Source organism: Sapajus apella, unplaced genomic scaffold (genome assembly GCF_009761245.1).
Source record: "Sapajus apella isolate SASKATOON/1434 unplaced genomic scaffold, GSC_monkey_1.0 scaffold36, whole genome shotgun sequence".
NCBI classification, from domain to species: domain Eukaryota; kingdom Metazoa; phylum Chordata; class Mammalia; order Primates; family Cebidae; genus Sapajus; species Sapajus apella.
In genome coordinates, this window is record NW_022436976.1 from 30,712,878 (window position 1) to 30,725,613 (window position 12,736).

The 12,736-nt window shown below is 36.6% G+C and overlaps 1 protein-coding gene across 3 annotated transcripts in view; it reads left to right on the plus strand.

The window, feature by feature from the left end:
- Positions 1-12,736, plus strand: part of USP24 (ubiquitin specific peptidase 24) — a 160,437-nt gene that overhangs the window by 82,618 nt on the left and 65,083 nt on the right. For all 3 annotated transcript variants that reach the window (XM_032296865.1, XM_032296863.1, XM_032296864.1), the window contains 10 exons: positions 700-840; positions 1,023-1,076; positions 2,078-2,193; positions 4,927-4,993; positions 5,218-5,328; positions 6,026-6,124; positions 6,242-6,415; positions 10,297-10,382; positions 10,542-10,635; positions 12,367-12,522. In XM_032296865.1, the coding sequence (XP_032152756.1) occupies positions 700-840; positions 1,023-1,076; positions 2,078-2,193; positions 4,927-4,993; positions 5,218-5,328; positions 6,026-6,124; positions 6,242-6,415; positions 10,297-10,382; positions 10,542-10,635; positions 12,367-12,522 (1,098 nt within the window). The remainder of the gene's footprint in view (positions 1-699; positions 841-1,022; positions 1,077-2,077; positions 2,194-4,926; positions 4,994-5,217; positions 5,329-6,025; positions 6,125-6,241; positions 6,416-10,296; positions 10,383-10,541; positions 10,636-12,366; positions 12,523-12,736) is intronic.

Here is a 12,736-nt window from a genome sequence, read left to right on the forward strand (position 1 = left end):
CAACATGATGCAGAGCAGGGATAGTTCACCTAAGCTTCCAACTCCTCAGATCCAGCAATTCACATGTACCTAAAAAGCAAGCACAGCCTTCATTCTAGGATCACAATGGCAGGGATTTGGGGAGAAAAATTTAGGAAAGACAGTGAAGCAAGAAAACTAGGATCTACAGCTTATATTTATGTTTATACATGCCCTTTTAAAAAAAGGGAACAAAAATTAACTTTTTCTTCCAAGTCTCTTTCATTTAGGACATGGCTTCCTGGGTGGTAAAAATGCCATTTCTTACTGAGCTTTAGAAAGACCAGATTGAGCCCCGAGAGTTAGTGACCACTTCAGGCATGAGTGTGTTTCCTTTTGAAGAAAAGCTCATGAAAATGGTGCCCATCTCATTCCTGCTCTCTTTCTTCTTCAGTAGCCTGTCAAACTGTATGTCCAGTTTGAGTCTAGCGATGTCTAAAGAGATATTTCCATACCTATCCTGGTACCCATGGAATTTGCCCAGTGCTTCTGTGGTTAGGTGCTTTTTAAAGTTCCATATCGGTATAATATTGTTTTCATATATAGTTGAGATTTTGCAGCCTTAATTCATATTGAACTGAAGAGGTGTGAACTCATGGTGTAACAAAATAATTGTCTGTGATTTTGTAATTTTGTGATGTGGATATGCTTTATAATTTAATTTTTTTTTCTTTTGAGCAGTATGTAGAAAAGCTGGAATTGATAGGAATGGATTTCATTTGGAAAATAGCCATGGAATCACCTGATGAAGAAATTGCTAATGAAGCTATTCAGCTAATCATAAACTATAGTTATATTAATCTAAATCCTAGATTAAAGAAGGTAGGTATCTAAGGAAAGAAGTTACTCACACACAAAAAACAGAAAGTCATATATATATTTTAGTGATAAGCAATGATCCTTGACATGCGCAAAAATTGGCTTCTTTATTTTGATATTTTGTCCTGAATAATGATTACAATTAAATGTCAAGGGCTAATTGTAATTTCCATTTACTCTTTCAGGATTCAGTATCTTTGCATAAGAAATTTATTGCTGATTGCTACACAAGATTAGAAGTGAGTAGCAAATTTTATTTAACCCCTCTTTGAAGTAAATGCTTTTTTTCCTTTTCCTAATTTTATATTTTTAGATAATCTGTAATGCTGATGTTTGTGGCTGGATCCTATTGAAGAATTTATCAATAGTACCATATGTTGGCATAGGGGACAGATGCTTGCCCAATATCTAAGCGTACTTTATAGGAAATCTTTCTCCCTCTCATCACCTGTCTTTCCCACGCTATGCACCTTCCTCTCCTTTTGGAGTATAGGTACTGTCTTCAGAAAATAGGTCATCTATACATTCCATATTTCTAATAGAATCTTTTTCTTTTTTTTCTATTTCTGTCTAGGTATTTTATACAAGCACTGCTTCATTTCTTATTTTTCCCCATGTTTCATCTAGTTATACCATAAATGTTATTAAAATACAGCAGGACAGTTAGTAGTAGGTGGTATTGGTTGTCTTTGTCCATTAGAAGCCTGCTGTGTAATGCTGTCTCACATGTATCTCTTTTATTTCTAGCATGATGGTTAAAGCATTAAATATTCATTTTCAGTTGATATGCTTAAGTTTTTAATCAAAAAATATTCAAAAGCATAAAATGCTGCTGCCTCCAAATTCCAATAAGTTAAACTTTCTGTTGATAACTATGTGCTAGAATATGTACAGTATTTTCCTAATTGTGACTTCAAATATGTCATCATAAAAAAAATTCAGGTATTGAAATACCCCTATATGAGATCCCGTGTAAGTATTATCATATGTAGGGCACTAGTTCTCAGCTGGGGCTTATTTTACTTCTGGGGGTCATTTGGTAATATCCGGAGACATTTTTGGTTGTCACAACTAGAAGCATCCTACTGGTCCCTAAGTAGGTAGAGGCCAGGTATCCTATTAAACATCCTACAATGAGTGCCCAGGACAGCCCTCTGCAATAGCAAATTGTCCTGTCGAGAAAGTCACTAGAGCCAGGTTGAGAAACCCTGATAGAGAATGACTGTTTGGTGTTTTTTAGGCAGCCAGTTCAGCGCTTGGTGGCCCCACTCTAACACATGCTGTGACCAGAGCAACAAAAATGCTTACAGCAACTGCCATGCCAACTGTAGCAACCTCAGTTCAGTCTCCATATAGGTAAGTGATCAGAAGTAAAAAATACACAACACACATACATCAGATTTTTTTTAAATGGTTGGTATTTTTTATGTAGTTTTTATAATTATTGATTTCCTCATTTTGTATCATAATTTTTGGAAGCCATCATAATCCTCAGAATGGCATGTTCCCCATCACACACTCCTGAATCTGTCTCTTTGGAAGTTCTGTGTGTAGGTTATCACCAGAACCACCCAAGTACTGCCCTGTCCCTACCCTTCTACTTGGTGGACAGGTCCTCTTGTTTTAGTTTTTATTTGATTCATTTTACTTTTATTCTACGTAGTGTGAAAAACTTACTGTTTAGAATGAAATACCATATACATTTTACAAGACTGATTTTTTTAAGTTTAAAATATTTACTTAGATCTTCTCATTGAATAGTCAAACTCAGGGCATAAATAGGGTAAGCAGAATGAAGTGGAAGATGATGATTAATCAAAATTATGCATTATAATATAATCATAGTCACTAAAATATTGTTCAAATAATAAAAGTATTTTTCAAAATAATTTTTAGTGAGAACTTTATCCCCAAATGTTTATGTTAAAACTTTAAACTGAACATTGTCTCTTAATCACATTGCTGTGTTTTGAGTTTTCAGATATTCTTGTTGAAATCTGAGTTTAGTGTCTCCTGTAGTTCTTTGATATCAGAGAACTACAGGAGACACTAAACTCAGATTTCATGAACAGGAAATATAGGATAAAAAATGCATCATTTGGAACATTAGATGGAAGTAACTAAAGTACTTTTGTGGGGTTTTTATGAGCCTCTGCTGGTAAGCAGCACCATGTCATTGTTTCCCAGAAAACTGGCGAGGGCTCTGAGAAGGGCTTGCTCTCTGTACCTCACTCTGCTGCTGCCCTCTAGTGATGGGTACTCATAGAGTCTTTCTCTACTCTAGAATATCTGCTTATTCTTATTCACAATTGGGGATTGTTAAAGCCTTCCTTTAAAAAGGGGGAATCAAGATCCCTTCCCCCATTCTTCTTTTTTAAAACGAATTGAATACTGTGTCACTTTATTAATATGAAGGAAGCCAATAAACTCAGCCTTTTCAGACTTCATTTTTAAGTGGCAGAAATAATATAGATTCAACTGATAAGAACACTAACATGACTTTCACATTCCCACATTCTTGGAAGTGTATCTCAAATAGACTTTCATTTAAAATGTATATTAAGAATTCCCAAGTACATGTTTGTAAGGTATAGTCCATCTCTGTGACTTAGTTCCTTAATGGTTCTTTTATCTGATAAATTAGAATGTAAGTGTACTTATGTGCTATTGGGTTAGGATGTCCAAACTCTTGCTTCTTTAAATGAGTATGCTTTTTGTTTTTTTCTCTTTACTAAGTGCTTTTTATTCTGAATCATTTGATATTTTGTGGACTATAGAGAAAAACCATATAATAATTTTAAAATATTCTTATTACAAACTCTAAGTAGGGATAATAAGGATATATAGTTTCAAAGTCGAATTTGAAACAGAACATTGTAGTTTATCTCATTTTACTAGTTTGGAAAGAACTTTTCAGTACTCATAATTGTTCCAACTTGGGGGGGGGGTCTGTCATCTATACAGCGTTTCATAATACTGTCTATGATTTAATTCATTATTGAGGCATCATTAAACAAAACAGTTCACTCACTTATGGACTTAGATATTTTCTAAAGATTTTTCATCTGCATTTCAAGTTCTAGTTCTTGCCCATAGACTGGATAATTTAGAACTCTGTTGAATATATTTAATAGAACTGCTAAAATGTGTTTAACCAGCTGTTTTTAAGTGAAATTTTAAGTACTGCTAATCAGCATGCCAGACCAATTGTTAGAAGATGGTAGTACCTCTTTTCAGTTTTAGAAATATACCTCTTTGAAATGTCTTGACTCTCTGGAATGGAAAATGTTTAAATAAAGAGACTTGGATTTTCCTTTCTTAATGTTAATACATGTAGTGTTCTCTTTTTTTTTTTTTTTTTTGAGACAGAGTTTCACTCTTGTTACCCAGACTGGAGTGCAATGGCACGATCTCAGCTCACCACAGCCTCCACCTCCTGGGTTCAGGCAATTCTCCCACCTCAGCCTCCCGAGTAGCTGGGACTACAGGAGTGTTCTCTTTAATAAAGTACGGGGCTGTGACTGTATAAGCTGCCAAATATTGCAGTCTGATTATTTCAGATGTTAAGTAAGATTTCATAAGTCTTCAACCAAAAGAGACCTCAGATCTCATTTTCGGATAACAACTTTTATTTGTGTTATACTTACTGGTTTGTATTTGTCTTCTAATTCTCAGGCATTTCAGAACTTTGTCAGATTTTATGTGTCTGCAAAATTGTATGTCATATTTTAGTTATGTAAGACTAATGAGAGTCAAACTCACTGATTTCCTTCTTAATGGATTAATGGACAGATAGGCCTAGAAACCCAGGTCCTCCATTTATGGAGTAACTGTTTAAAGAAATAGAAGAAAGAAAAGGAAAGGAAACATGGGAGGTAAAGGCTTCTCCCTTATTCCATCTGTGTGCTACAGCTGTGAGCTGGTGGAACCACCTCCCCATTGGGTAAAAGGGAAGTTTAATATTCACAAATTTCAGTCTTTGACTGAATTTTAACTGTTACTGTTCTGTTATTGTGGTTTTGAGCTCAGATCAGTAATTCACTTCAAATACATTTTAAAACTTTTTTTTTTTTTTTGGTTAATCCATAGATCCACTAAACTTGTAATAATTGAGAGATTGCTGCTTCTGGCAGAGCGCTATGTGATCACTATAGAGGTAAGCCACTTCTTGTTTTTTAAGACGTGTTGCTTAGGCTGGGCTCAAGCAATCCTCCCACCTCATCCTTCCTAGAACTGGAAGTTTAGCACACACTACCACACCCAGCTAGCCTCTCTTTTCTTAAAAAAGCATCTTATATTTATCATATATACATAGGTATGTATTTTTGATGTGTTTATCAGTGGTGCTGTCTATCTGATTTGACTTATATATTTTTTAAGGATTTTTACTCTGTTCCACGAACTATTCTACCTCATGGTGCCTCATTTCATGGACATCTTTTAACTCTTAATGTTACCTATGAGTCTACCAAAGATACCTTCACTGTCGAGGTAGGTTTACGTTAAGATCTGTAGTCATTTTTATGTTGTCTTGTTATTTTCATAAAGCAGTCTTGATTGAGATAGCTGCATGAATAATCATTCTAAAGACTGTTTGCAAACAGATGTAGAATAAAGACCTGAAATGAAACTGTGGGGTACAGGCAGAAACATAAATAAATACTATATAATGTCAGGTGGTGATAAGTATTATAAAGAACAAATAAGAGTAAAGCAGGATACAGTGGTGAGGAGAGTGATAAGAGGGTGATGGGAGTGCACAAAATATTTTAGGTAAAGGTAGACAGGGAAGAGCTCTTTGAGGTGGTGACGTTTGAGCAGAAACTTGAGTAAATTGACAGGTTAAATGATGCTTACTTGGGAGAACATTCCAGGCAAAGGGAGCAGCAGGTACAAAGGCAAACAAGGTGACTGGTGTCAGAGAAAGGCAAAGAGTGGACAACACTGCAGCGGAAGAAGGGCTTGTGGTCTCATTCCACACATGATGGGGAGGAGGTGGAGTGTGGAATGGAACATTTAATTATAGCAGAAGGGAAGCCTCATGAGGGCGGAGATTCTTGTCTTTAGGTTCTCTGCTGTGTTCCCAGCTTCTAGAACAGTTCTCAGTACCTAGTAGTTGCTCAGTCACAGTTGTTTAAATGAATAAATAAATGAATTCTCTCACAACATGTTTGATTTTATTTTGCAGGCTCACAGTAATGAAACCATAGGGAGTGTCCGGTGGAAAATAGCCAAGCAGTTGTGCTCTCCTGTGGATAATATACAGATATTTACAAATGATAGCCTGGTAGGTTTAAATAAGCAGTTTTTATGAATAATAAACAGATTATCATATAAACATTTAGCTTGATATGAATAATTTCCTCTTCCTTTCCCTCTCAATAATTAAGAAACCTTTTTGCAGCTGACAGTGAATAAAGATCAAAAGCTACTCCACCAACTGGGATTTTCTGATGAACAAATCCTTACAGTGAAGACTTCTGGCAGCGGGACCCCATCTGGGAGCTCAGCAGATTCTTCAACCAGCTCCAGCAGCAACAGCAGTGGGGCCTTTAGTTCTTCATATGCCATGGAGCAGGTACTGGGTGATCAATTGCAATTTAAAAATGAGAACTTAACAATCACTGTCTTTTTATGTGGCCATATGGGCTTCCTTTTCTCTCAGACAAGTTTTGACTCTTCCAAATTGTGTAACAAATGCTGGGATTCAGCTGAGAGAAGAAGATACATAATTTACCAGTCTTCCGAATCAATCACTGAATGATTCTGCCTGGTCACTCACTGTCCTCTCATGCATCTCTCTCTTCATTGATTCATTAGTTTTTTTTTCTTGTCTACTGTGTCATTCCCATTAGTGTTCAAGCATGTTATTTCTTCCATCTTAAAAAAAAAAAAAAAAAAAAAAAACTCTTCACTGAGCTTCCACTGTCAGTTACTGCCCCATTCTCCTTCCCAAATCAGCACAGCTCCTGGAAAGAGTTGTCTAAACTTGTTTCCAGTTTTTCTTTTGCTGTCCTCTCTTGATAAGATCTTTTCAAGTTAGTCTGTCACCTCCACCTCTTAGTCCTCATCTTCTTGACGTTTCATTGAAGCTGATACGTGTGATCACTTCACCTTGGAACACTCTTCACTTGGCTTTCAAGACCTGCCTCTCTGCCTGGTTTTTTGTTGTTGTTATTGTTTGTTTTTGTTTTGTCTCATTTGCCAGTTTCTCCTCATCTCCCTGATCTCTATACCCAAAATGGGAATGAGTTTACAGCCCCATTCTAGACCCTGTATTCTCTCAGTGAAGTATAATGTTGATTTAGCATTTAGGAGAGCCATTTTACGTTATATTTTGATACTAAATTTATGCTTGATTCAAACTCCTAAGTTTGTGTTAGTTTTAAATTCTTGCAGTTACTAAGACAACACCTCCCTTTTGGACCTTTGGAATCATGATTTCCAGAAAGGATTAAGAAGATAATAATCTAAAACTAGTCTTTGAATAGTTTCTTTCATTGACTGAGTCTTAGGTAACAATTTCTGACCACTTCAGAATATAAACAGGAGTAGTCCTGAATCACACCAGAGTCTAACAATTTATACGTCATGGCCCATACAAAACCTAGAATGGAGATTCTGAACAAAGTATGTATAGGTCCAATATTTGGACCTCTCCTCTGTCTACAGTCATCCCCTTAATAATCTCATCCAGTCTCCAATCTCTGCATATTGTATATACATTGCTAACTGCCAGTTTTAGCTTTACGCCGAAGTTCAAATAAATGGATCCATCCACTTAACATCTCAAGTGTCTACTAAGCAGCCTAATCCTAATTTATCCCAAATTGAGCTCCTCATACCTTTTTTCCCACTACCTCAATCCCATCCCAAATCTCTTCTTCCCACAATCTTGCCGTATCTCAAATGATGGCATCTTCAATATTCTAGTTGGCTCAGGCCAGAATCTTGGGTTCCTTCTTTCACACTCATGTCCATCATTCAAATCCTTGAATCCACCTTCAGAATACATCGAGAATCCAGCTACTTTTCTCTACAACCACAGCTTGCACCCAGTCTAGGCAATCACCATGCCTCACCGGGCATTTTTCAGTAGTGCCCTAACTGGTCTCACAGTTTCTGCTCTTACACCAGTTCAGTCTCTTCTCTACAGGGCACCCAGCGGCCCAGGATCTTACTAAACATAAGTCAGATTGTGCCACTCCTCAGCTCCAGTGGCTCCTGTCTCACTCAGAATAAGAGCCAACCTTTACTGGGACCTTCAGGACCTTCCTAATGTGCCCCGCATAGCCTCTCTGAGGTTGTCTCCTATGAGCTGCCCCTCTCTTCACTCAAGCTGCACTGGCCTCCACGTTGGTCCTGAAACAGTACGATCTGTTCCCTGTGCCTAAACTGTTCTTTCCTGATATGGAGGTGGCTCACTCTCACTTTCTTCAGCTTTTACTCACATGCTGCCTTCTCAGCAAGCCTTCTTTGACAGTCTTGTCTAGATTTTCAGCCTCTTTCCCATTCCTATATTTCTTTTTATTTCCTTTCCCTACTTTATTTTTTCTTTAGCATACTATACATTTTATTTATCTTGTTTGTCTCTCTCCCCCAATAAAATATAAGCTCCATGAGGGCAGATTTTCTTCTGTTTTGTTCACTGCTGCATCCTCGACACCTAAAACAGCACCTAGAACATGATAGGTACTCAGAGTCAGTATTTGAATGACTTCATGAATTAGTTTATTTTGTACCTCTTTGTGTCAGGACTCCAGGGGTACAAAGCTACACAAGACTGTTCTGCTTTTTAGGCTTTTATAGTCTAGAAAGCAAGCTAATATAAAGCAAAGGTATTTAAAAGACATATACTGTTTTTCCCCCAAGGTTATTATATATATATTCCTTTAATTGCAAACGTAAGACCTTGTGTGACTGCATCTTTTTTTTCTTTGATATGGAGTCTCACTCTGTTGCCCAGGCTGGAGTGCAATGGCACAATCTTAGTTCACTACAACCTCTGCCTCCCGGGTTCAAGTGATTCTCCTGCCTCAGCCCTCCTGAGTAGCTGGGACTACAGGTGCCCGCCACCATGCCCAGCTAATTTTTTTAATTTTTAGTAGAGATGAGGTTTCACTGTGTTAGCCAGGATGATCTCAATCTCCTGACCTTGTGAGCCACTGCACTCAGCTGACTACATCTTTTTGATTTACAGAGCGTAAACTTTACTAGAGATATCAAAGAACTCTAGTTGAGTTGTACTTAGGATTTTAGAATATTTGTGTATACACAATGAGATATCTTGGGGATTGGACCCAAATCCAAACACTAAATTTATTTATGTTTCATATATACCTTATATACATAACCTGAAGGTGATTTTCTACAACATCTTAAATAATTTTGTGCGTGAAACCAGACTTTGACAGAGATCAGTCACATGAAGTCAGGCCTGGAATTTTCCACTTATGGTGTCATGTTGGCACTTAGAAAGTTTCTGATTTTGGAGAATTTCACATTTCCGATTTTTGAATTAAGGATACTCAACCTGTGTTGGTATTGTGTGGTTGTCTCAAAGTTAACTGTATTTCAAGGCTGAGTGTGGTGGCTGATGCCTGTAATCCTAGCAGTTTGGGAGACCAAGGCAGAAGGATTGCTGGAAGCCAGAAGCTCAAGACCAACCTGGCCAACGTAGACCTCCATCTCAATTTTTTTTTAAAATTATATTTAATATATAACAAGAATTTTAAAAAGAAATCACACTCAGAATGGTATTATCGCAGCTAAATAACAACAAAAACAGTGTACATAGCATCTTCAAGTTTAATAATTTTTAACTATCTCATATTTATTCTGAATTTATTAAAAATCTTTCCACTTGAGTGCGTGTTGATAAAAAAAATCTTTCCACTTGTAAATACATTGTGTGATTCTTACTCCTTATAACCAGAAAATAGTATTTTAATCATGTCTGAATTTCTTTTGTGCAGTTACACCCATTTTGTCTTTTCTGATCTTTAGGAAAAAAACATGGTAACTTCTTTTTCTCAACTTAAATTACATATATCTATTGTGTGTGAATGTAGATACATAAATACAGTACTTTTCATATCACTCACCCTGTTCTCTGCAGGCAAGCGGTGATTAGCTCAGCAGTGCCTGCTCTCTGTTATATTAATTGCACATCCCCTCTGCTTTACCTCTCTTCTACTGTGCCTGCTTTTTGGTGCCTTAGTCCCTTCACTAGCAGGTGGCCAGGAGGAGGGAGAGCAAGTAATACACACCAGAAGGTAGCGATCCCTCATCTAGTATGTTCCCACGTGGTGTTCTTCAGTACAGACGAGCACTGTGCTTCCCTCAAGCTTTACATTTACCAGCCTTTCAGAACTAGTATTTTTGTTGTTTGTAAGTTTGATTAGGAAAGGAGAACATTCTTTTGTAAATTTGAATTTCTATTTTGCTTTTTTCCATCAGGAGAAATCCCTCCCTGGTGTAGTGATGGCTCTCGTATGTAACGTATTCGACATGCTTTATCAGCTCGCCAATCTGGAAGAGCCAAGGTAAATGTAAATATTTGTGAGACTTGGCATAAAGTTACTAACATTAGGGAGCCAAGTAACTTTTCACTTGAAATGCATTTTACTTTATATTACATACTAATGGACTTTGCTATTAAACTATGGCTTATGTGAAAAAAATTTATCTTTGAAAAACTTCAGGATAACTCTACGAGTCCGGAAGCTCCTGCTCTTGATACCCACTGATCCAGCCATTCAGGAAGCCCTTGATCAACTTGATTCTTTAGGAAGAAAGGTATGAGTATCTTTGCTAGTTATTTAACTAACATGGCAATTTTATATCACAATTCAGTGACTGATGTCCTATGATATCATCTTTCCTATAAGGTTTTTTCTTCTTTTGAAAAATACCTTTGCCAGCCCAGTACAGTGGCTCATCCCCATAATCCCAACACTTTGGGAGGCCAAGGTGGGAGGATGGCTTGAGCCCCAGAGTTGAAGATCAGCCTAGGCAGTGTAGAGAGACCCCATCTCTACAAATAAAAAAAAATTAGCTGGTGTGATGGCACATACCTGTTGTCCCAGCTACTCAGGAGGCTGAAGTAGGAGTATAGATTGAACCCAGGAGGTCAAGGCTGCAGTGAACCAAGATTATACACTGTACTCCAACCTAGGCAACAAATCAAGACTCTGTCTCAAAAAAAAAAGAAAGAGAAATACCTTTTCCATAAATGGAAATCAGAACTTAAAGTATCTATATAAAGTCAATAATGACATCAAGTTTTAGAACTGGAAGAACCTTTAATATCATCTACCTTTCCACCTCCTCATGTTATATATTAGGAAACCAAAGCTCAGAGAGATGAAGTTACTTGTCCCAGATCAGACTCTAGTTCTGTTGCAGTTGAGAAGTTTTTCATTAGTTATGATGCCCCTTTGAATCTGATTGTTGCATATGTCTGAGTTGCTTATATAAATGGATTATCATTTAATTTTTTCACTTGATATTTAAAGTTCATTTTTGTTGATTGTTAGAATGTGTTCCTTAAGAGATTTATCTATATATTGAAATTGTGTCTTATCTATAATATTGTTTAAGTTCTGAGAATAAATTCATGTAGAAAAAGTTGTTAGAACTATATATTTTATATTTTAGTGGTAGAAATTTAGATCAGCTCAGTCATGTCATTTATTGCTTGTACATTAATTTGAAGGAAAAGAAAACTGATGTAATTATAAAATATATCACTAGTATTAGCTTAACAAATTTTTCAAGTCTACCACTTTAGCAGTCTTGTAATTTTATCAGTATTTAGAGATACAAATTTTAAACACAGAAGCAAATTAAAATGAGCATGTATTCGCTTAGAATACATACTCAAAAGCATTCATGTAGTATTTCAATCTTATTGAAAATTTAGAATTTGTATGATGGTCTGATGTTTCAGTAGTTAGAGTTATGTGGTTTTATGAAGTTAATTTTTAGAAAATATCATTGGTATGCATGGAATACTATGCAGCCATAAAAAAACGATGAGTTTGTGTCCTTTGTAGGGACATGGGTGAACCTGGAAACTATCATTCTCAGCAAACTGACACAAGAATAGAAAATCAAACACTGCATGTTCTCACTCATAGGCGGGTGTTGAACAATGAGAACACATGGACACAGGGAGGGGAGCATCACACATTGGGGCCTGTGGGGGAGAACTAGGGGAGGGACAGCGGGGAGTGGGGAGTTGGAGAGGGATAACATGGGGAGAAATATCAGATATAGGTGATGGGGAGGAAGGCAGCAAACCACATTGCCATGTATGTACCTATGCAGCAATCTTGCATGTTCTTCACATGTACCCCAAAACCTAAAACGCAATAAAATATGTATTTTTTTAAAAAAAGAAAGAAAATATCATTGGTGTGGCTTATATTAAAGAGGAAAGGAATATTAGAACATGTACTAAGATCAATTTCTCTTTAATTTGTCATTTTAAAAAGTTTATGTCATTTTTTATTCTCTCAAACTTAGAAAACATTGCTGTCTGAATCAAGTTCTCAGTCCTCAAAATCTCCATCCCTATCATCAAAGCAACAGCATCAGCCAAGTGCCAGTTCAATTTTAGAAAGTCTTTTTCGATCTTTTGCCCCGGGAATGTCTACCTTCAGAGTGCTCTACAACTTAGAAGTAAGAAACCTAAATTCTTTTCATTTACAGGACTGTTTGGATTTTTAGGTTCATGCCTTCAGATGTCAGAAATAAGTAAATAGGTTTCTGTTACATGATGATTGGTTGAAAATTAGTTTTAAGAAATAGATAATAAATGGAAACTTTTTTGCCTTTGAATATGCAAAAGTTTATTTTTATTACTGCCTTAGCCCATTTGGTCTCCTATAACAAA